Here is a 21,973-nt window from a genome sequence, read left to right as displayed (position 1 = left end):
GAGTCTCAACTCTATCATTTATTAGCATTGTGATCTTGACCTTAATTTCCTTATCTATAAACAAGGTACAAAAATAATAGCTGTACCGCCTTCATAGGGTTGTTCTGAGAATTAAATGAGGTAAAAGATGTTAAGTACCTGGCATTCAGTAATGCCCAATAAATGTTAGTCATTGTTGTTCATGGCAGGGGAGGCATTTAACTAACTGGAAATTGTCAGCAAATTACCTTCTCTGCTAATGGTATCTTAAAACTGCCTATCGAAATTACCTGCATATTAAGAATGTCACCAGGACTGGGACTTAGATACAGGGAGGCAAGACTGAAGTCATGTGTGAGACATCATTCATTTCAAAACAGTAGTGACACTCGAAAATATAGTTTTAGTCTCACCTCAGAGGCATAAGCTGATTAAAATTTGCATAAACCATAATAGAGGGGAGCAGGGGATAGATATTGGCACCCTCAAAGGCCCATCTGTATTGATATTGCCTTCCTTCTCTCCTTTAACAGAACAAACATAACTGACCTATCTTTTATCAACAATATCTGTCTGCCCTTTCCTCTGGCTTAGCAGCTTATCAGTCACCAACCTTTAGGCCTCCAATATATCAGGAAATAGACTGTGCTGTTACTAACCCAGTTTCCTCTCCCCTCCTATGCAGATTCACAAGATGCACTCTTTCTTGGACTACATCATGGGTGGCTGCCAAATCCAGTTTACAGTAAGTTGTTTCCATGTTTGTTCTTATTCAGGAAGCAAGAGATGAGGAGTGGCACTGGCTTTGGGGGATAAGCAGACAAAAGCTTATTTAAAACTTCGTTCAGCTTTGTTCAAGTCTCATTGTTGAAACATATGGAATCATGTTTTTGAAATGTGTTCACACTTCTGTTTTCTTTAATAAGTATAGTTTTCAGCATCATATCAGGAAATTTATGCCACTCAACCTCAGGTGGTCTGGGGAATCCTCCTAACGCTTCCCATTTCTTCAGTAACTATGTGAGGCATGAAGCAGTGTAGCCTGTCAGATTCCATCACCTGGTGAGAAAAATTGAAAGGAAGTAAGCCATGCAAGTAAGTTCCACTGAGCCAAGGCAGATGCCATGTTTGTGTTCATGTGACTAGACTACAGCACCAATGTCATACCCAGTGGTCAGGACCAAGAGTGAGTCATACAAACAGTTCAATAGGCAATGAAAAGATGAATTCCAAAGATCAGAGAACCAGGCCGAGGTCAAGGTTGAGAAGTAGAGTGGGTGTCAAGACTCAGTGAGTGGATCAAGGATCATCCCCTGTATGCAATTTGTGTGCCCTTGGGATTTATACACCCCGATGTATATTTGACTAGGTAGGCTGAGTCTTTTTAAAGTGGCTAAGTAGGTCAAGGTTGTGAGTCCATCTGCACTGGAACAACTGACTTTCACTGACACTTAATATTCAAAATCCTCCTAAGTTTGGTCAGATGTGACTTCCAGAAAGAGAATCCCCAGATGGCAAAAGACAGATGTGCTAGAACCCTTTGGAAAGCAATGTGGATATAAGCAAGATAAATACAACTTGTACTCATTTCTGTAAGGTTTCCCATCTTACCGAAATGTACTAATGAAGCTCAGCCCTGTTCAGCTCCCTGACTGGCTCAGTCATGTGAAAAAGGAAAGAAAATGGGTTTAATTTTTTAGTCAAGCTTTGGGCCCAAGAGAGTAGACAGGACCAATATATTCCTGGAACCAGGGATGGTGGTGCTCAAGGGATTAAAAGGAGTCTCAAAGGGATGAGACAAATGGCCATTTACTAAACCAGCTTCTCCTTAGCTAGGGAAGTATCCTCTGCTCTAATCTCAAGGAGGTCTACCTATGTCCTGCCTAAACTTGGGATATTGTGCATTTATCTCTGAATACTTACAGGAGCTAATTTTAGAGTTTGGTCACCTCTTTAAAGTCTAAGATTCTCTAATGCACAGCCAGCAAGCTTTCCTACATTCATACTGTCACATACAGAAGGTAGCAAGCATGTTCACTGAGGATGCACGTCTAACTCTAGCTGTCCTGCGGGCTCATTGCTGCTCTGAGCATACCCAAAGGGAAGTATGGAAGCAAGCAATGTCATAAAGCAGAGCTACTGGAAATAGTTTCGCAAGATCTTAGGCAAAAAAAGTGATTTCAGGAAACTATTTATAGGTTTTCAAAGGAAAGCTCTATTGATTTCAGTCTGGTTTAGATTTTGTAGATCCCATGCTCTTGAACAACTCTGTATTCAACCTTCAGGGGCTTGCTCTGCCCTTCAAGTTGTGCTGCAACGCATCGGCCCCAACAAAAATCAGGAGCTGAGCTCCAACCCAAAGGGTTCCCAGCTCCACATCCTGACTTTCAGATATCCCTGTGTCCTGCCTTGTTCTCCCCTCCTTTCTCAGTCTGCTGACCTTCCCCCACCAGGAGTACTGCTTCAGTGTTTGTCTCCAGCAGCACCCCAGTTGCAGCTTCCCATGCACTCCAGTGTCAACTGATAGACCTGTGGGAGGTGTGACTGAGGAGAGCAGTCTGGAGCAAGGAATGAGAAGAGGAGAATGCACAGATGAGTGCTGTGGAGAAGGGGGCAGCCAACAATAGTTCCTCCACAAAGCCGTTCCTCCTGTAGGGTTTCAGGTTAGGGACTCAGAAGAGAATTGCTAGGTATTCTATTCCCAGTGTTCTACTAAAGGAAACATACCAGTCACTTCTCTGTCATTTTCTTCCAAAATTAAGTCAGCTTTCTCATTATAAATTTTCTATTGCTCAAGTAGTGCAACTTAATTTAAATTATAAGCTGTAATGCAAATTGTTAAGAAACAGTATCATGTCTTACTTAATTTGGTCTGTAAGTGTTTATTATCTGCCTGGTTATTTTACTGAAACCATCTGGCAACATGAAAAGGCAGTGGCAGAGAGATGAGAAGTGAAAAGAGGAGGGTTTCCTGGCATAGAGATGGGCAGACGAGAGAGAGAAAAGGAATGTTTCATTGCAGTAATTATACCTCGGAGGCTTTCAGAGGCAAAAACCTCCACTGGCACATTATGTGACCCTTGGCTCCTGAGCAACCAGGGAGCTTTAGCCAACATGAACTTTTTGTCTCCCTGGAGAAAAGACTTCAAGCACCAGAGGAGACATAAAGTTCTGGATGTTCTCCATTTCCTCTCCTAGAGTCACTTTCCGTCCTTCTCCACTCTCACTTCTGTACCCCGGGAAGCCAACCTCCTTGGACGCACTATCCAGGCTCTCCAGCTTTTAGCTTTTGGTTGGGTTTGACCAGTGAGAGGCACCCATCAGAGATCAAAGAATAGGAGGCGAGAGAACTTGGAATATTTATTTCTCTAGCTGCCTGCCTGCCAGGCCGTGGTTTGGCAGCGACCTTCTTCCTGACAGAAGGTCACAGTTCCTGTCAGGTGCCCTGTCCTGAAGACACTCCTCTTACTGAATTCTAGTAACTGCTCCCTCCCACTCTTTTCTGGTCAGTTTCCATTAACCTTTTCCACATGTTTGTGATTGTCCCTTTATTAAACTTCCTCAATCACCTTTTGGGTGGACTTTTTGTTTCCTGTAGTGACTCTGACCAATCCAAAATATAAGCAGGGGCTAGGAGAAAGCCTTTGTATCTTCCATAGATGCTGGTGCTTCTGGTTCAATCTTAAGAGTGTTAAAGATGGGGGCATCTTTCTCCTCAGCTGCTAAGCTGTTCAAAATACTTTTGCTGAATTATAATAAATTGAACCCTAAAACTTCAAAGGGAGATAAGATTTAGAAAAAAGAGCAAATTGGATAAATAAATATGATATTGGGGTTTTGCTTTAAAAAGCATCCCCCATAGGCTGGGCGCGGTGGCTCAAGCCTGTAATCCCAGCACTTTGGGAGGCCGAGACGGGCGGATCACGAGGTCAGCAGATCGAGACCATGCTGGCTAACACGGTGAAACCCCGTCTCTACTAAAAAATACAAAAAACTAGCCAGGGGAGGTGGCAAGCACCTGTAGTCCCAGCCACTTGGGAGGCTGAAGCAGGAGAATGGCGTGAACCCGGGAGGCGGAGCTTGTAGTGAGCGGAGATCCGGCCACTGCACTCCAGCCTGGGCGACAGAGCGAGACTCCGTCTCAAAAAAAAAAAAAAAAGCATCCCCCATAAACTTAAGTATTTATGCACCACTATATTCTAATTATAAATACTAAAACCTTAACTAGGAAAATGAATAAACAGGATGTATTTAGGGGAGTATTGGGGAAGCAGTTTGGGGTCAGAACTTGAAGGGCTTTGAATGTTGAGGTAATTTGGTGGATAATGCATGTTCAAAAGGATAATGAGGAGGGCCTTGAAGCAACAGGCACATGCTTTAAATGAGTAAAGCTGGGAGTGTTTGACGGTGGTGAAGGGGAAACGAGAGATGAAGCAAGAAGAGATGGAAACCCACTGCCACAGGCCTGGTGGCAGGTGAAAAGAAGCTAAACAAGGGTGGCAGCAGCAGGAAAGGTACTGTGGAAAGAGAAGCACTAAGCCTCTGCCTAGGATACATTGAGAAGACTGAAAGTAATCAAAGCTTTTGTGCCTGACTGACAGAGCATGGCGGACCCGGTCAGGGAACTATGCAAGACATGAGCAGCTGCAGGCAAGATGATGAATTTGGCTTTGGACACGTTAAAGTACCTCCCAGTGGGGATGGTACTTATAAATATGGGCCTAGGTTTCAGGGGAGAGTCAGGAGCTACATATATGTGGCTCTGGATGAGATGTCCCAAGAGAAGAGTATAGAAGGAAAAGGGCCTGATGACAAGAAATTGTAGAGGACCTCTATCTGGCAGCAGAGGAAAGAGGGGCAAACAGTTAAGAGAAGAAATGCCAGAGGAGAAGAAGGCCCAAGGGGAGGCAGTAACTCAGATGCCCAGGAGGAAAAAGCTAAGGTTAAGATCAAGGGCAACAATCTTGCATGCTAAAGAGAAGTCAGAGGGTGAAGAACAACATGATGAGTAGGCATATATCATCTTCAAAAGAGCAACTTGAGCAGAACGAGATAGGTGAGACCCAGGAGTTAGAGTGTAAACAGAACGTAAGGAAATGAACACAGCAGGTATAAGTATTCATTCAAGAAAGTTAACAGTGAAGGGAAGGCAAGAGGTACAAGGAGGATGGCAATTTAAAGATTAAAAGAGAAGAGATTTTAAGCTAGAATCAGACTATAAGCAGAGTCAACAGCCCAGTGGAAGGAGAGATAAATGATGCTAAAAAGAGCCCTAGACAGTCAATGATTCTTATTCTTTTTTGGTCACCTGAACACTTGAGAATCTGATACATGATCTATAACCTCTTACTGGGAAGTGCACACATCCAATTTTGCATGCAATTTGGGAGGTCAAGGGCACTCCTGAAGACAGTTCTTGTACCTCACATGAATTCTTGAGTCATAAGAACTCTAGAGCAACTGCACCATCTCAGTCTTTGAGGAGGTGGGTGGAGGTGAAACAGAGACCACAGGGTGAGAGATCGGGTTTGGCACATGGTAGAGCAGCTAAAAATAAAACCAGATACTAGAATTTCACACACAAAATGCAAAGTTATAGATAGCACAAAACAGACAGATGCTGTAAGGTATTTGAAAAGAAAAAATGGGAGAAAAATCAAAGGGTTTTTTTTTGAAAGTTATTGCTTTTTCATATGCTCAGAAATGCTCATTATAACATAGATTTTAACACAGATAAGCTGTCAGCAACCTAAATGTCTAAGAATAAGGTAATGGCTGTGTGAATTACAGTATTCCTTTAAATATTATGATATTTAGTATCATAGTATTTAGTATTGACTATGATATAGCTTATTTAAATTATAATTTTAAGGTTTAGATAATAACATGAGGTAATGTTTATGACATAGTGTTATAAAAATGTAAAGCAGAGTTACTCTATGATTACAACTATATATATAAAATACCTAGAGAGGAAAGAAAAATAAAATATGACTTACCAGCCTAGTGGCATGGTGAGTGATATTTTTTCTTATTAATTTCAAATGGACATTTCTTTTGTGTCATTTTTAAAAATTGAAGATAATATTGCTTTTTCTTACCTCTGACTATAGTTTACATTTTAATAATATAATATAATAAGCTGAAAGCAACTTCTCCCAGACTGACCTTCAAACCTAAACATTTAGATAACTTATTAAAGATTCTCTCAGGAAATCTTTCTTTCTTTCCTTCTTTCTTTCTTTTCTTTTCTTTTCTTTTCTTTTCTTTTCTTTTCTTTTCTTTCTTTCTTTCTTTCTTTCTTTCTTTCTTTCTTTCTTTCTTTCTTTCTTTCTTTCTTTCTTTCTTTCTTTCTTTCTTTCTTCTTTCTTCCTTTTTTTTTTTAAAAAACAGGGTCTCAATCTGTTGCCCAGAGTGCATTGCAGTGGCACACTGGAAGCTCACTGTAACCTTAAACTCCTGAGCTCAAGTGATGCTCTTGCCTCAGCCTCCTGAGTAGCTGGGACTACAAGCATGTGCTACCACACTGGCTACTTTTTAAAACAAATTTCTGTAGAGGCAGGGTCTAGCTATGTTGCCCAGGCTGGTCTCAATCTCCTGGCCTCAGGTTATCCTTTTGTCTCAGCCTCCCAAAGCACTGGAATTATAAGTGTGAGCCACCGCGCCCAGTCTCAGGAAATCTTTTCTAACCCTAAAACATTTAGGGCATCCTATGTCCACACTGTGGCCCATTTTACATTTTTAAATCTTTATTTTACATCCCAGATTGAACACTGACCTACTCTGGTGTAGACCTTTGAGTCTGCTTACTGCTTAGTGAGCCCTGCTGACTGAATTTCTACGCAAAGTCAGGGTATAATGGGTTAAAGAGGCAAATGCTTTGCCATTTCCAGAAAATGAACCAAGTAAGCTTAGGCATCTTTCCCTATTTTCCTATTTAGCTGTACTCTTAGAAAGTTTTTGGAAAACAGAAAAGAATAAAAATGTAACCTATTATTTAAGAAATGGTCCAGACCAAACAGTATCTCCACCTACAAGATTCATTGTATAGGTCCAAATTGTACACAGATATTTATAAAGAAAAGAAAGAAAGCTGCCCAAGAATATGATCCCAAAGGTAGACTGCAGGTACAACTAACCAGAGGTTGTTACACAGCAGCTTCCCTTAGAAAACATCGAGAAGGTTCACAAATGACCTGTTTGGCAGATGAAGGGAAGGGATCTGAGTAGCAGAGTTGTTTCATATAAGAATCTAAAAATGCCCAAAGAGAGATGCTCATCATTTGCAACCAGCCTTTTCCCAGGAACAGCTCCATGCACTGGGGACTTGGTGTCATGGAGGGGGCATTTTGCATTCTTACTTTACAAGGCTTTGCAAAGCTGCTGCACAGCTCTGCTTAATAATGAGCAGTGGCTTCCTGGGCAGAAGGAAAAAGCACTGGGCGCCTGTTCTTGTGCTGCCTGCAGGGAAGATTGGAGCACATAACAGAACCACAAGTTTCCATAAATGCTTCCTATCAGGAAATGAAAACGTGGGGGCTCTGCAAGCTCACTGGCATTCAGAAAACCAGGCGTCAGTAGCCACCTCCACACACTGGCATTTTTCAGTCATTTTGTTGCTTTTATTTCTCAACTTAACCCCATCTTTCACAGCCTCCCTGTTGCTTTCTAAAATAAACCTAACCTTTCACTCTGCTCTCTTTCTACTAATGCTAACTTTAAAGAGCACAGAGAATTCTTGATGGAAGACCACCCCCTGAAGATAGATATTTTTTTCTCCAGCTTCAAAAAGGAGGTTTTAGGAACCACCACTTTCCAGAAAATAAAAATGAAAATATTTTGGCTGACTTGTACTTAAGACAGTCCATTACTGTCTATTCACATGATAAAATATTTTTGTTTTAAGCCATGAGAACTATAAAATGGGCTATATAGTAAGAATCATAAGCCTATTTCCTTTTTCATCAGTTAATTTTTTAAGTTCATACCCTCCCCCAGGTCTATATGAGAATCTCCTGAGATGAAGTGGCCTTTCTCGTTGTCATAGACATAGAGGCCATTGCCATGGGAAAAGTGGAAACCCTAGAGGCCTGCCTGAAAAGAAATAGTAAAATTTCCACCAGGCATGTTTGAATGTTTATATAGTAGCACCAAGAACAGGCAGCCCAATACTAACCTTCTAACATTAGCCTGTACCTTGTTTCATTATCTTCAAAATATATTATCCTCTTCTGTCCCCCCAAAACCTGGCCATTCTCTTCCCCTAACTGACATCCAACTCCACCTTCAATTGGTTAAAAAGTCCTATTCATCAGCCGTCTCCTCCTCGGCATCATGGCCGCCCTCAGACCCCTTGTGAAGCCCAAGATCGTCAAAAAAAGAACCAAGAAGTGTATCAGGCACCCGTCAGACCGATATGTCAAAATTAAGCGTAACTGGCGGAAACCCAGAGGCATTGACAACAGGGTTCGTAGAAGATTCAAGGGCCAGATCTTGATGCCCAACATTGGTTATGGAAGCAACAAAAAAACAAAGCACATGCTGCCCAGTGGATTCCGGAAGTTCCTGGTCCACAACGTCAAGGAGCTGGAAGTGCTGCTGATGTGCAACAAATCTTACTGTGCCGAGATTGCTCACAATGTTTCCTCCAAGAACCGCAAAGCCATCGTGGAAAGAGCTGCCCAGCTGGCCATCAGAGTCACCAACCCCAATGCCAGGCTGCGCAGTGAAGAAAATGAGTAGACAGCTCGTGTGCACATTTTCTGTTGAAATAAATGTAAAAACTGCCAAAAAAAAAAAAAAAAAAAAAAAAGTCCTATTCATTTTCTACCCTTACTTTCTTCAATCACTCTTTCTTTCTCACCATCATCTTTGCCGCACCTTGGTTAAGCATAAGAAAATCATTCCAAGTCTGACGACGAAGAGTGAATAGGAATGAAAATGACGTAGTAGAGCCAGTATTGGAGGTAAAGCAAGAGATGTACCTGGGGTGCAAAATTTGAGGAGACTCTCACTCTGTGGATTTTACAAGTGTGGGGTCTGCTGAGAGTGAATGCCTCCTTGGGTTTTACAAACTAGGCACTTCTTTTTGTCTCACCCCATCCCCAGCTCTATTATATGTTATTTTTTCTATTATTTTAAAATATATTGTTGCCACAATCTATATATGCTTGTCCAGACATTATGCACACTTACCTAGATATCACATATTCATGCAGGTGATATACTGGGGCTTGGATGCTGCCACTAGGTGCCTGCATGCTTGGAGAATTTTGCTGATGCCTAGGAATGTTTCTTAAGCAGCCATTTTTCTTTATGGAATTTTTTCCTCTGGCCTATATAATCTGATTTCATTTTCTAGTTTTATGTCAAGACACCAGCATGTTTTTGTCATCACAGAACACCCTTAACACTTCAGGAGTCTCAGTCAGGCAACCAGCACATAGGACAGATTGTTAACTTCAGTATCAAGAGGCAGAAGCATGATGCCTTCAGAGGTAAGGAGGTGTTGATCCGTGATGAAAGGCATCATGAATAGAAGTGAGGTGGGCCACAAGGTGCTTGTTATTAATAATAAAGTATCAACACCTGCCAACGATTCACTTTTTAGATAAATTAAAGCAGAATCAAGGTAATCTCCATAACAACATTTTCACACTCTCTAGAATTCCCTGGAGTACTAACATGCCTTCCTTGGTGGAAGAGAAAGGGGTGGCTTTACATCTGCCCTTCTCAGCATTACTTTGAGCTTTTAAACACTATGTACACCTATGCAAGGTGCCATTATTCCTTAAACATGTCCCAATAGGAGTAAAAGGCTGAGAATGGTGTCTGTGAGTTGAGCTTGGTAAACCCAGGAGGTCCCCAAAGGTATGGTTTTTTCAAACATTGTCTCTCAAACATCTCTGGAGTGCTCCTCTCAGAAATTTTCCTGGATGTGTTTGGATCTCTATCTTGTTGAGGCCTCATGGGTGGATCCTGGGGTGCTTTTCACCTCCTTCTCGTTCAGAAAATGCATGTAGGTTCCTCCATCCCAGCAGCTTTTCATCATAGTCCTTGATTAAAAGGGCTTCACCTATGGTCTTCCTTTTTTTTCCCGGTAGGTTGGCTCTCACCTTCAGGATAAACCCGTCTCAGAAGACACTGGACTTTATTGGTGTCCCTGGGTTACCTCCAGTCATCCTCAGTAATAGTCCTCTCACTATTGTGTGTACAGACATACATACACACATACTTCAATTTTCCTTGTCTTAACTTTCACAACCATTTTGGTCACAAAGAGTTTATTCAAGGCAATGCTTCCTCAAATTACCATGGTTGCCTCCTAGCAAGAATCCCTGCCTCCAGGCCAAATCTCCTCCATTTTTTATTGGCATAGTTATACCCATGAGAAGTCTTGGTGTTTTGGTCATAGACATGCATGTTTTCCTGGTTGTATGATGGCATAATGGAGAAAGGTAGAAAGGAACCATATAGACTTGGATTTAAACCCAACTCCAAACCCTCTTATCCTATGTCACATGAAAATGGAGTAATATCATGCGTATACATGAAGTAATATCATGCCTTCTGTGTCACACACAGTTAGCACAGTGCCTGACACAGAGATTATTTCTCTCCTTTTTCCTTTTTTATCCAAAGTAAGGGCATCTAAGGGTCAGGGAAGAACTGCAAGTTTTCTTCACATAACCTTTTTCTTTCTTTCTTTATTTTTTTAACATACTCTTAGTACTAGCATTTATCAGTAGGCATCCCCTGATTTTAAGAGAAATATGGATAATTCTGAAAACAGAGTTTGAATCCTACCTAACTTTATTTTTGACATAGTTCTGTGGAGTGGCAAGGAAGAAAAAGAAAAAAAATAACAGAGATGAAAGTATAATTTCATGAAAGAAAAGAAAAAAGGCTATAAATGAATTACTGTTAGCCTATTGCTTTTCTTTTCCTAGTCACTTTGACTTGATTGCAGGGTACAATATCAGATGTGACTAACATTTTTTTCCCCATCAACTTATACCTTAAGAAGTACAAACAAATACATGACATGTTTTCTCTGTCCTTTCAGAAATAATGTCCCACCTTCATAGATCCAATGGGGCATTCCAGTTATTTGTTATGATGGAATTTACCAAATATAACACAAATAACATTTCCCATTATGATTCCCAAGATCATATGAGAAAATAGAGCCTTTCGGCCATAGTAAGCCAATGAATGCATTCTACTGTACTCCAGAAGGAAATGGAATTACGCAACATAAACATTTCTTTCTTTGTGTATGGCTTTTAATTTTAACCTTCTTCCCTCGAAGCTTAAGAGGCATTTTTAAAGATATTTTTGCTGGGTTAACTTTTATTTAGATGGAAGTGATGTTGGAAATTAGAAGAAATGTTTCTTCTCATTTTAATACCCTCTGGCTTAAGCATTTTGGGTTCTTTCTTTTGTTATTAGGAAGTGTTCAATGAGTCAACTTTGACTTACATGATTATGATACTGGGGGCCAGAAGAAATTTGAGAAGTTGAAGGCTAAATGACTAGTTAGTGGCAAGACAGGTTTCTCATCTCCACTTCCCAATTACAATGCGATAACATTCAGGCATCCTCTTTGTTGTAGGCAGGAGTTCTTACATGAATGGGAACCAAAATGTTGAATGCCTTACACGGAGCTGCTCCTTGCAGAAAATTTGTTATAACCACTCTAACACATCTCTCTGCATCTGGCCACTCATGGAAATATGACAATGGCTTTGCTATGAAGACTGTATCTTTAACACAGAATTTCGTTTTAAGGGATCTTACTTATGCCCCGTAGATAGAATTGTTCTGCCCAGGGAGCATAGAAGTCTTTTCTGAGTGAACTGTGAAATTGGAGGGCAGATAGTCTATCCTTACTCTTGCTGCCTGGTGAGATGAATCAACAGCATCTGGGCTTTCTGATCTATGTCGATCTCAGGTTCCTATTTAAATAGGGAGAAGAGTGGGCACTGGTGGGGAGGGAGATTGAAGACTGCAGAAATGGCCTTAACCAAATTAATAACTAGTTTTTCAAGCGAATTAATTTATTCTCTTTCTTTATTGGCAGGGTATGTAATGTGCTACTGTTTTTCACCCGAGGCCAGATCTCTCTCCTGGCTGATCACAATTCCTAGGAGATGCATCCACTTTAAATTTACCTTTGCTTGTATTTTTCTCTTTTAGGTAGCTATAGATTTCACTGCCTCAAATGGAGACCCCAGGAACAGCTGTTCCTTGCACTATATCCACCCTTACCAACCCAATGAGTATCTGAAAGCTTTGGTAGCTGTCGGGGAGATTTGCCAAGACTATGACAGGTAAGAGGCTTCAGGACATTTGGAGCCATATCGTCTCTCATGTGGGTTCAGATGGTCTTTGGCTGATCCTGGGCAGAAAGTGGAAATTAAGTCTAGTAGCTCCTTATGTCGTGACTTAAAAGTTTCATCCCCTCTGTACAGAAAAACTAAGTTTGTACCCTGCTCACGTTGGTCACCAAACGAAATCCTTTCTCAGCCTTCTTCTCTTAACTGGCTTGCAAGATGATTAGATAGCAATTTTGGTTTCCATTTTGTGAAGTCTTAGCATGTGCCTTGCTACTCAAAATTGCTTATGCACTAGCAGCATTCTAAACCTACTGAATTTGAATCTGCATTTAACAAGATCCCCAGATGATTTGTGTACACTTTAGAGTTGTAGAAGTGCAGATCTATTAGACATTATTACATCTGATCCTCACTTTAACCCTTATATAGTATGTATTCCTTAAAAGAAGGGAATACTGTACAGGAGGTTCAGTAATTTGTGCACTATCACATAGCCAGAGGCAGGACTTGAACCCAGGTCTACCCACTCCACAGCTTAGCCTACAATCACTAGGCTTCACTGACCTCAAAAGCTATTGGTAACTTCAGCAGAGGGTGTGGCACATGTATGTAGCCAGGTGTGTGTGTATGTTTGCATGTGTGTATGTAGAAAACATGACTTTAAGATCAAATCAATATTCTATTTACTCTTACTTGATGATAAATATTGACCTTTCCTACCAAAAAAATTCCCTGTAGGGAGTATCTCACATAAATTACATTAAACTGAATGTATTCTGCCTTTCCAGTAGTTTTAGAATGAAGTAAAGGAATTTAGGTGCTTGCTTAAGCAAAACTTTTTGAAGTGAAACCAATGTAAATATAAACATGTGTAAATATCTGTTAACTCCCTGGTGTGATTGCAAACCAAGGCTAGTTAGTAATGAGCAGCAACAAACTGACCTTTCAAACCAGGAGAATAAAGAAAGCAACTCTATCCTTTAGGTTTCAGAGGAATTGTGTAAGATAGCATGATTTCTGTTATTTCTAGTGTCATAATTGGTGATAATCATATTAAAAACCTATTATCCTCCACACCATAGGAAATGACACATTCTAATGACCAGAATGTACAGAGAAACTAATAGGACAGGGTAATGGGAAAGGTGCAGTCAGTCTCCTGCCTGCCTGTGTCTCTGGATTCAGCTTGGTCATCACCAGTAACTCAAATGTAGTACAAAGGCAGCTGGGGAATGAATGAACTGGCCCAGTAAAATCAAAGAGCTTTAAACACTCAGACCCTTGCTGACACTTCCTCTCCTGTACATCCAGGAAATAAGTCAATAGTTATTTTAAATTATCTTTTTGGAAAAACACCTCTTACACTTAATCTTGAGGTACTGACTATGAAGATAACTTGAATTTCAACACTGATTTCTTCAAGCCTCAATGCAGGCCGTGGGACAGGGGGTTCCTAGAGAGGTTTATGTCATATGAAGATTTCCACCAGGGAGAGAAAAGACTGGCCAATTGCATCCACTACATTGGAAACTTCTCCAAACGTCCCCAAGACACAAAAACAAGAATTTTCTTCCTTCTTTATATCACACACACAGATGCACACACACACATTAGTCATCTAGTATAATAATGTGTGCACATGTTGAGAGACAAGAAGGGGGAGAGTCTTCAGGATTCTCAACTCTTCAATCTTGAAATGCTTGCAAAAGATAAAGTAGGTAAATGCACTTAACACAAATGTCAAACAGTAGATGCTTAATTAAAAAGTTAACTCTGAATCTGCAGGGAAGAAGGCAGTCTAATAATAAATTACAAAGAGAAGACTGATGGGTTTTCCAGAAATTAAGACACTAAGCCTCAGAGCCCTTATTGTAGTTGTGCAGCAGATTTAGTGGATGATCTGGAAGAAGGTGCTGAACGTCTCCATTTCCTGATTGCCTCACATGCAAAATGCAGAGACTATAGTCAGAGTGGCATGTATACCTTGTAAAGCTTTTATCCCTTTGTGAGGCAGACGAAGTCTTGGGGGCATGTTTTCTTCCCTCAAAAATGCAGATTCAATATAAAAATAAGATATGAAACCTTAGGAGTTACATGAGGAATCATCATAAATGATTGTTTTAAAAATTTTAATAGAGTAAGATTGAAGTTATCATCCCCAACTGACCAAGAAAATCAAGTTTCTACAGCTCAGTGGAGCAAATCTTTTCTCCATATAAAGAAAACAGCTCAACATTAAAATGGGCAAATACTTAAGGAAGTAAAAGGAGGATATTTTCTTAAGGAAGAAAAAGGAGGATTGAAAAATTCCAATGCTCCTTTAAGAAAGCTCCCTAGAAGAATGTGTATTGCAAGCTGCTCACTTGAAAACTGACAAGGTTCTGCTGTTCCTCTTTTGTGTGGGTGGATAGACAATAGACAGGCATAGTCAGGAAATTTCAAGTCGGGGCTCTGGAATTAATTTATTCTCACATCAAAGTCAGTGTGGTCGGTGCTCAAAAAGAAACACTTGAATAAAAACTGACAGAAGGCATTGTTCCCCCTCCTGCAGTGACACAGAGGTTTCTAATCCCCATGAGCCTTAGAAATTCCTCCCAGCCTCTGGCAGCCAAGAGTTTTCTTTTTACCTTGTACAGTCATTGCTACCAGGTCATTACGAGGTGATCCATGAGGTAGAACAGCTTGAGAGATGCATAAAACTCTTCTCAGGATGGCCTTAAAGGAAAGCTTCCCACAGACAGCTCGTCCTCAAGCCTGCCTGTTCTGTCCTTCAGCCTCTCAAAGAGATGATGCAGCTCATTTCCTCTGCCTTTGACCACCCACCCCAGCACAACTACTTGTACACACACACAAAAACACACATGCGTGTATGTGCACACACACACACAGGCCCACACAAGCTCAAGTTGTAGCACTTCTCCAGCTCCTGTATCCTGGTCTCCCTCGTCTGCTCAAAGCCAAGGTGACATCTTTTCCTTGGGGCCAGCAGGGATATGGGTCTCTGAAAACCTGAAATGTTTTCTAATGAAAAGCATGGTCTATCTGCTATCAAGACAGTACAGAAACTGAATATGTACGTTTCTTGGAAATATGGATTGCCATTTTACAGAAGTGTCTACCCCAGAATGAGACAGATATCAGAAACCAAGGCATGGTTTCTCCATGGTGTGCTAGTTATGGTATGAGAAGACAAAGTTAGAACTGAAACCAATTCTGACAGGTATTTGCAAGTGTAGAGCAGTTGCTTAGTGATAAGAAGACAGTTCAAATCACAGTGCTACCTTTTCCACGCTACATCAGTCAGTGGTTCTCAGCCTTGGCTGTACATTGAGGCCATTTGAAAAGACTTAAAATGTGACGGTGCCTGCACCCCACCCCAGAATCTCTGATTTAATTGTCTGGTGTGCATCCTGGAAATTAGAATTCTTCATCCTGCTAGGTATCCAGGGTTGAGACCCAGTGCTAAATCATGACAGCTGGCTCAGATGCAATGGCTGAGGTCCTGTGCAGCATCTACTTAAGCCCCAAACGCCTCATGGGGAGCTGTAAAGACAGAAAAATTAATGAAGCACAATTTTCTCCCAAGTAGCCCACAATCTCATGGGGGAGAAACATGTGTAAATAAATTACCGCCCAGCATGGCCGGGGAGATGTTGCCCTGTGTCAGGATGGGAACTGTATAAAAGAGGGAAGGGCTAACTCTATCCTTTGTGTGAAGAGCGGTGGTCAAGGAGGGAGTCTTGGGGATGATAATTTCTGGACTTATCAGAATTTGGCCTTCAGCTTTGTTGTTATTAGAATGTGGGTGGATTTGTTCTCCTTTTTCTGAATCATTAGACCAGACAAGTCTTCTATGAGGACAGAGTCAACAGGGATGATAGAGAGAACATGGGGAACTGGTGACAGGTAGACTTAGGTTCACATCCCAGCTCTGCTACGTCTGTTGCCATAAGATGTGCATTCTATGGGCCTTGGTTTTCTTCATTGTAAATTGAGGATGTATCTCACTTCCCTTGCAGAGCAGTTATAAGGATTAGATATAAAGCAGCTAGCTAACACAGGTTCTACCTGTTATAAATACTCAATAAATGGCAGAGGCTATTATCTTTAATACCCTAGATTTATGTTTTAAAAATGATCTGAACACAAAGGGAGACAGAACTATACTGTCAGTTCTAAAGTTCATTTTGGACCAATGATCTTTAAAATATTTTTGCTTATGTACTTTTAAAAAATATATTAAAATGTATAGCTGTCACATTTTTTCACTGAAATCTGACATTTTTTATCATGAGTTTATGTAGTGACAAAGAATGAAAATTCTAATGTATTGTAAATTTGGACGTTTTATAATAAAACTCTTACATAACTCTTGTGACTGTATGAAGTAGAATCTAAACACCATAACTATTTGATATCCACCATTATCCATTTTGTAAAAAATGAGCAAGCTCTTCAATGTGAGTTGAGAATTGTAATTGTTTCTTCCTTTTCATCAACTTATATTTCCATTATCTTCCCCCCAAATTTTATCCTAATGTGTCTTAATAAAATTGGTTTGAAATTCTGTTAGATCACTATACATTTCTATAATAAAAATATAAATTAAAAATTTTTTAGTTTCTAAAAATTTCTAAAATTCAAGGTATTTTTTAAAATCTGAATTTTTATTGCAATTATTCCTAGTGCATAATTGATCAAAACGACATAAATGTACTAGAAATTTCAGTACAACTTTTGCCTATAAAAAAATCTATCAGAAATCAGCTCTTACTGAAACAGATAATGGAGTGTTTTTCCAATTAGTTTATAGACCTGTGGATGAGTGGTACCTATTACTAAAATAGAAGAGTTGAGCATCAATTCTAACTCAGTTTTTTGCTCTTATCAATGTAAATACTAAGAAAACCTGTTCTTATAAATAAGCATATGGAAATAAATAACTTGACTAGCAGTATTACTCAATTCTTTCCAGTTTAAGTTATACACCAAAAAAATTACATAATGGCCAATCATCAAAATGTTTTCTTCAATGATCTACCAGCTGACATCAGCACTTGCCAAAATTTATTTAAAGCAAAACTTGGCAACTACCTGACTTGCAAAAGGATTTTTTTTTCCTAGTGAATCATTCATGTTTAGAATTATTCTTGTATATGATGCTACAGAGTTTTTACACTCCGGAGCAACGGACTATGACAGTTAAGATTAAGAATAGGTAAAAGAGAAGGATAAGTGAAAGGGAAGGTATGAATGGAGAACAGGTCTCTCCATCACAGGCATTCCCAGAAGATCAATTTCAGCAAAAAATACATATGGATGTAGAGGAACTGAATACTGATTTCCCTTCAAAAAAAAAAAAAAAAAAAGCCATGTTCTCATATCCCCAGAAGTGCTTTGCATTTCCAAATACCCCAGTTTTAAGACCTCTGCTTTAGAGAACAGTTTTTGTTAAATGTCTACATGCCCTGAGATGCCATATTGCTCTGAGCTTCATTTCCTTATGTATACAGTAATTTTTCTTTACATTTATTAACGTTTTGATTTATCTTAAAATCTTCCTTAACAGAAAGGGGAAAATGGTGGTTAAAAATAAATCTTCCATCTGGAGGTCATTTGACAATAGTCATTCCCTAAGAAGTTCAGGACAGCTTATTCATTACCATTGAAGTATGTAGGGTTTTTTTTTTTTTTTTTTTTTTTTAGTTGTATTTTATACTATTTATTCTGGTTATAAGAAATGTTGCCTTTACCCATGTGGTAATATAGCCCTGAATTTTCCAGATTGTCCATCTTTGTCATTCATTTTCCCAGCAGTGGCTAAATGGCCCTTTGCTGGGTGCTGAGTGGATCCAATCTTGAGTTCTTAAAGTGTTAGTATACCGATGCTTTCTTTTGTGCTCAACTTGCCTTCTTTTACTTCTTGTATAATAAGACTCTTCTCTGCCTAGTTTTATTTTAAAACAGAAATAATGGATGTTTAAATCCGTTGTGCTTAGTCTTAAAACTTTTTCTTTAGTGTGTTTATTAGTTAGAGGCTTTCTGGTGGCTAAGTTCAGAGAATTTATCCCTCCTGGCTCATTAATTATTCCCCTTGTAGGTGAGGCATTTTCCCTATCTTCCTACTCTTGAAACTCAATTACATAACAGTGGATCATGGTCAGCAAACGTTGAATCCCCAAGGGTGGCTTAGAAAGTATAAAAAGAATATCATTAACGCCAGAACACCATAGGGATTAGAAATGGATGGAATGTTACAGCTTACCCCTCCTAAACTCATCAAAAAAGAAAATAAGGGTGTGGAGACTCCCAGTTTCTCTATTTTGACTTCTGGGTCATCTTCGAGTGTGAAGGACCAGGATCCATCCTCCACCCAGAAAAGCGTGATTTCATACTTAACTAGAATGTACCCTAAAATCCCCCTCACAGATCTCTTCTCACACCCGCCCATGCTTGTTTTGTTTAAGGAGGAATTGCTGAGACAAAGTATTTCAGTATGTCCAAGGACCAGAAGTATATTTTCTCCTATGTATAGCTAATCTTTCATAAGCTGTTGTGAGTGTCTGTTTACCCACATTAATACCTTATCTAATACCTGCTAGATGCAATGCACCACAAAGCCTGGATTGATCCAACAGTGAGGAGAAGTGGGAGTTGGTGATTTTCCAGATAATTTAGACTTTGATTTCAAATAATTCAAGCTTCCTTGTATCTCCCAACCCCTAATCCCAAATTCGATAGTTGGCTATGTTTTGGTAAAGTTTTTCAAAACCATCATTGGCTAGTAATGAGCTCTTAATCAGTCAGGTGGTGATAAAGGAGAATATAGCTTTGCTACTTTGACTTTTCTGTCAGCCTGGGATTGGTGGGGCTCATCCCTTTTTCCTTACAGATGTTTACGACAGTGAGCCCTAACCTGAATTGACTGAATATACCAAGAACAGAGAAATGTAGAAATTGTTCCAAAGAACAAATCTCAATTAAGTTCTTAATGGGAGAAGAAATAAAAGGTAGAGGACATGAGAAGGACATGTCCTTGCCAAGAGCCCTATGGCGACAGCCACCCGGCAGCACAATATTCGATTAAAGAGGGTCTTATTTGTCTAGACAGGGGGTTAGATTACTGGAAGTACCAGTAGAAAATCACATTTAATACTATACATAATCATTAAATTATAATGGTATAACAGAAGAGACATGGGCTTTAGAATCACACAGTTCTCCTTGGTAATCACCATAGGCCACTTAGCCTTTCTGAGGCTCTATTTACCTGTAAAATGGGAATAATAAGTAGGTGAAGCTTCCAGGATTATGTGAGAACTTAATAAATAGGTACATCATCTAGCAGGGGCCTGGTACATTGTATGCATCAATAAATGTTAATTATTCTTTTCCCCATCCTATCAACTTTAGTACGGTAAAGTTAGAGTTAAGATCCAATATATGTGAATGAATAACTAAGAGAGAAACTCCAGTGTGCATAAGATAATTCAAACCAAAAGATATGTAAGTGACTCTCTCAGGTTTTCACAAGAATCCTCCCTTCTTTTCATAGCCATATTTTAATAATTAAAATTCATGGATTATATACTCATTAACTATTTATTGAGCACACATTCTATGACAAATACTATAATAAATGGTGGGGCAGGGGGCAGTTGAGGCAGAGGACAGTGGAGTTATCAAGATTTTAATACCAAAGACAGTGTCTCTTTGAGTTCAAAAAACAAGAAAAGACATGTAAACAACTTATCACCACTTGTATGTGATAAGGTGGTGGGTACAATGAGTCATGTAGAGGGAACCAAGCTCTGTCAAATTAGTCAAACTTACAAGCTTTCCACTGCTTATTTTTTGCTTTTGTTTTGAGATGGAGTCTTGCTCTATTACCCAGTCTGGAGGGCAATGGTGCAATCTCAGCTCACTGCAACCTCCGCCTCGGGGTTCAAGCAATTCATATGCCTCAGCCTCCCGAGTAGCTGAGATTACAGGAGTGCACCACCATGCCCAACTAAGTTTTGTATGTTTAGTAGAGATGGAGTTTCTCCAAGTTGGCCAGACTGATCTTGAACTCCTGGCCTCAAGTGATCTACTGACTTCAGCCTCCCAAAGTTCTGGGATTATAGGAGTGAGCCACTGCACCTGGCCCCATTGCTTTTTAATATCCACTTGGATTCAGTCTTGTCTGTATTGGAACTCTAGCTCTAATTAGCAGCATGATCTTGAGCAAGACACTTTACCTCTCAAGGCATTTCCCCACCTGCAGAAGGGGAATAACAATCTCTCCCTGTAAGTATTTTAAAAGTTAATACATACAAAAGGTTCTAACACAGTCAGCCATAAGAGTTACCTAGTTCATGGTCACTTTTCAAAGGAAACGAAGTTGAAAGGTGAAGTGGAGGCCATTGGTGAAAGGGTAGGGCCATTTTATTTCTTAGAACAGAATCTAGTAAAAAAAAAAAAAAAAATTAAGGGAAGAAGTTGTAGACAAATAACTGTAATGAACTTAAGGGGTTATTTCTTGATTTTAATTATCCATGCTATTGCTACCCCCATCACCACAGATAATCAAGAAGCATGAGCCAGCACTGGCATAGCAACATGGCCTAGCAACCTGGTAAAATGCAGGTTCATGTTTTTCTTCCTCATTAAATGAATAAATGAAGCAACTTCTTCTTTTTTCTTTTTTTCATTTTGATTTCAGTGACAAAATGTTCCCTGCCTTTGGGTTTGGTGCCAGGATACCTCCAGAGTACACGGTGAGTGAGTGGAGATGGGATCTTCTTCCACTTCGCTATGGTCAAAGGATAACTTGGGTTTTCTTCACAGCAGTCTCACTCTCTTGACTCTGACATAACTATGTCAGTAGGGCCTAAAGAGTCAGAAATGGTCTTCAGAATCAGTGAGATTAACTCCCCAGGGTTAAATATATTTCAATACCCCTTTTCCATGCCTAATTTCTCCTATTCCTCAGACAAGCACTGATGATTTGAGTAGCTCAGGTGCTACAAGGAGAGTTTACAAGGTTGCCACAATTTACTTCTTAGGACAAAATCTCAGAGTATGCATTGAAACTGAAACACAAGCACCTGTGCCTTAGTCCGCACTTTCTCACAAACAGAAACCCTATCTCCTGGTATTTTGGATGGGTCTTCTCAGAGGTCCAGATGAAGAGTTTCATTGTTTAGTTTCTTATAAATGTGGTCAGAGTCTGAGAAAACACTGAGGATGTTGATCTCTGGGGGCTCAGAACCTATCCATTCATATATCCCCTAGGAAATAGAATTCTATTGGCAATGCCAACTGGGAAAGTCCATGACAATGGAGTCTACAAGCTTCCTTATCCCAAGTCTCCAAGTCCAAGTCTTGTGTGGGAGACACAGAGAAGTTGTGAAGAAAGAACAATTATTACTTACAGAATTGGAAAGCTGAAATGTTCTTATGAAGACATTGGAATCCTATTCGGTTTTAATGATTTCTCATGACTGAAAAAAGACAAAGATTGTGTGTAGATAAATTTGCACTGTGATGAGGCTGAGACACTACTGTGATATTCTAGATGCTCCTGTAGAACATTCTCCACAGGGAACTCATGCCCACTATGTGGGCAGGGCCTTGGAGAGACAGCAGGGTACCTGCCCCAGCCTCCACCTTAC

General features: G+C 39.9%; 1 protein-coding gene and 1 pseudogene across 2 annotated transcripts in view; both read left to right on the top strand.

Moving 5' to 3' along the window:
* Window positions 1-21,973, top strand: part of CPNE4 (copine 4) — a 511,472-nt gene that overhangs the window by 464,628 nt on the left and 24,871 nt on the right. The window contains exons 12-14 of the mRNA XM_023207426.2: window positions 665-724; window positions 12,178-12,311; window positions 21,022-21,076. Coding sequence (XP_023063194.1) covers window positions 665-724; window positions 12,178-12,311; window positions 21,022-21,076 — 249 coding nt within the window. The remainder of the gene's footprint in view (window positions 1-664; window positions 725-12,177; window positions 12,312-21,021; window positions 21,077-21,973) is intronic.
* Window positions 718-8,791, top strand: LOC111539521 (annotated as a pseudogene). The gene is made up of 2 exons (XR_002730702.1): window positions 718-724; window positions 8,282-8,791. The product of XR_002730702.1 is annotated as a 60S ribosomal protein L32 pseudogene (transcript).

This window comes from Piliocolobus tephrosceles, chromosome 2 (genome assembly GCF_002776525.5).
Source record: "Piliocolobus tephrosceles isolate RC106 chromosome 2, ASM277652v3, whole genome shotgun sequence".
In the NCBI taxonomy this organism is placed as follows: Eukaryota; Metazoa; Chordata; class Mammalia; order Primates; family Cercopithecidae; genus Piliocolobus; species Piliocolobus tephrosceles.
The sequence above is the reverse complement of the archived record's forward strand: the minus strand, read 5'-3'. Positions and strand labels throughout refer to the sequence as shown.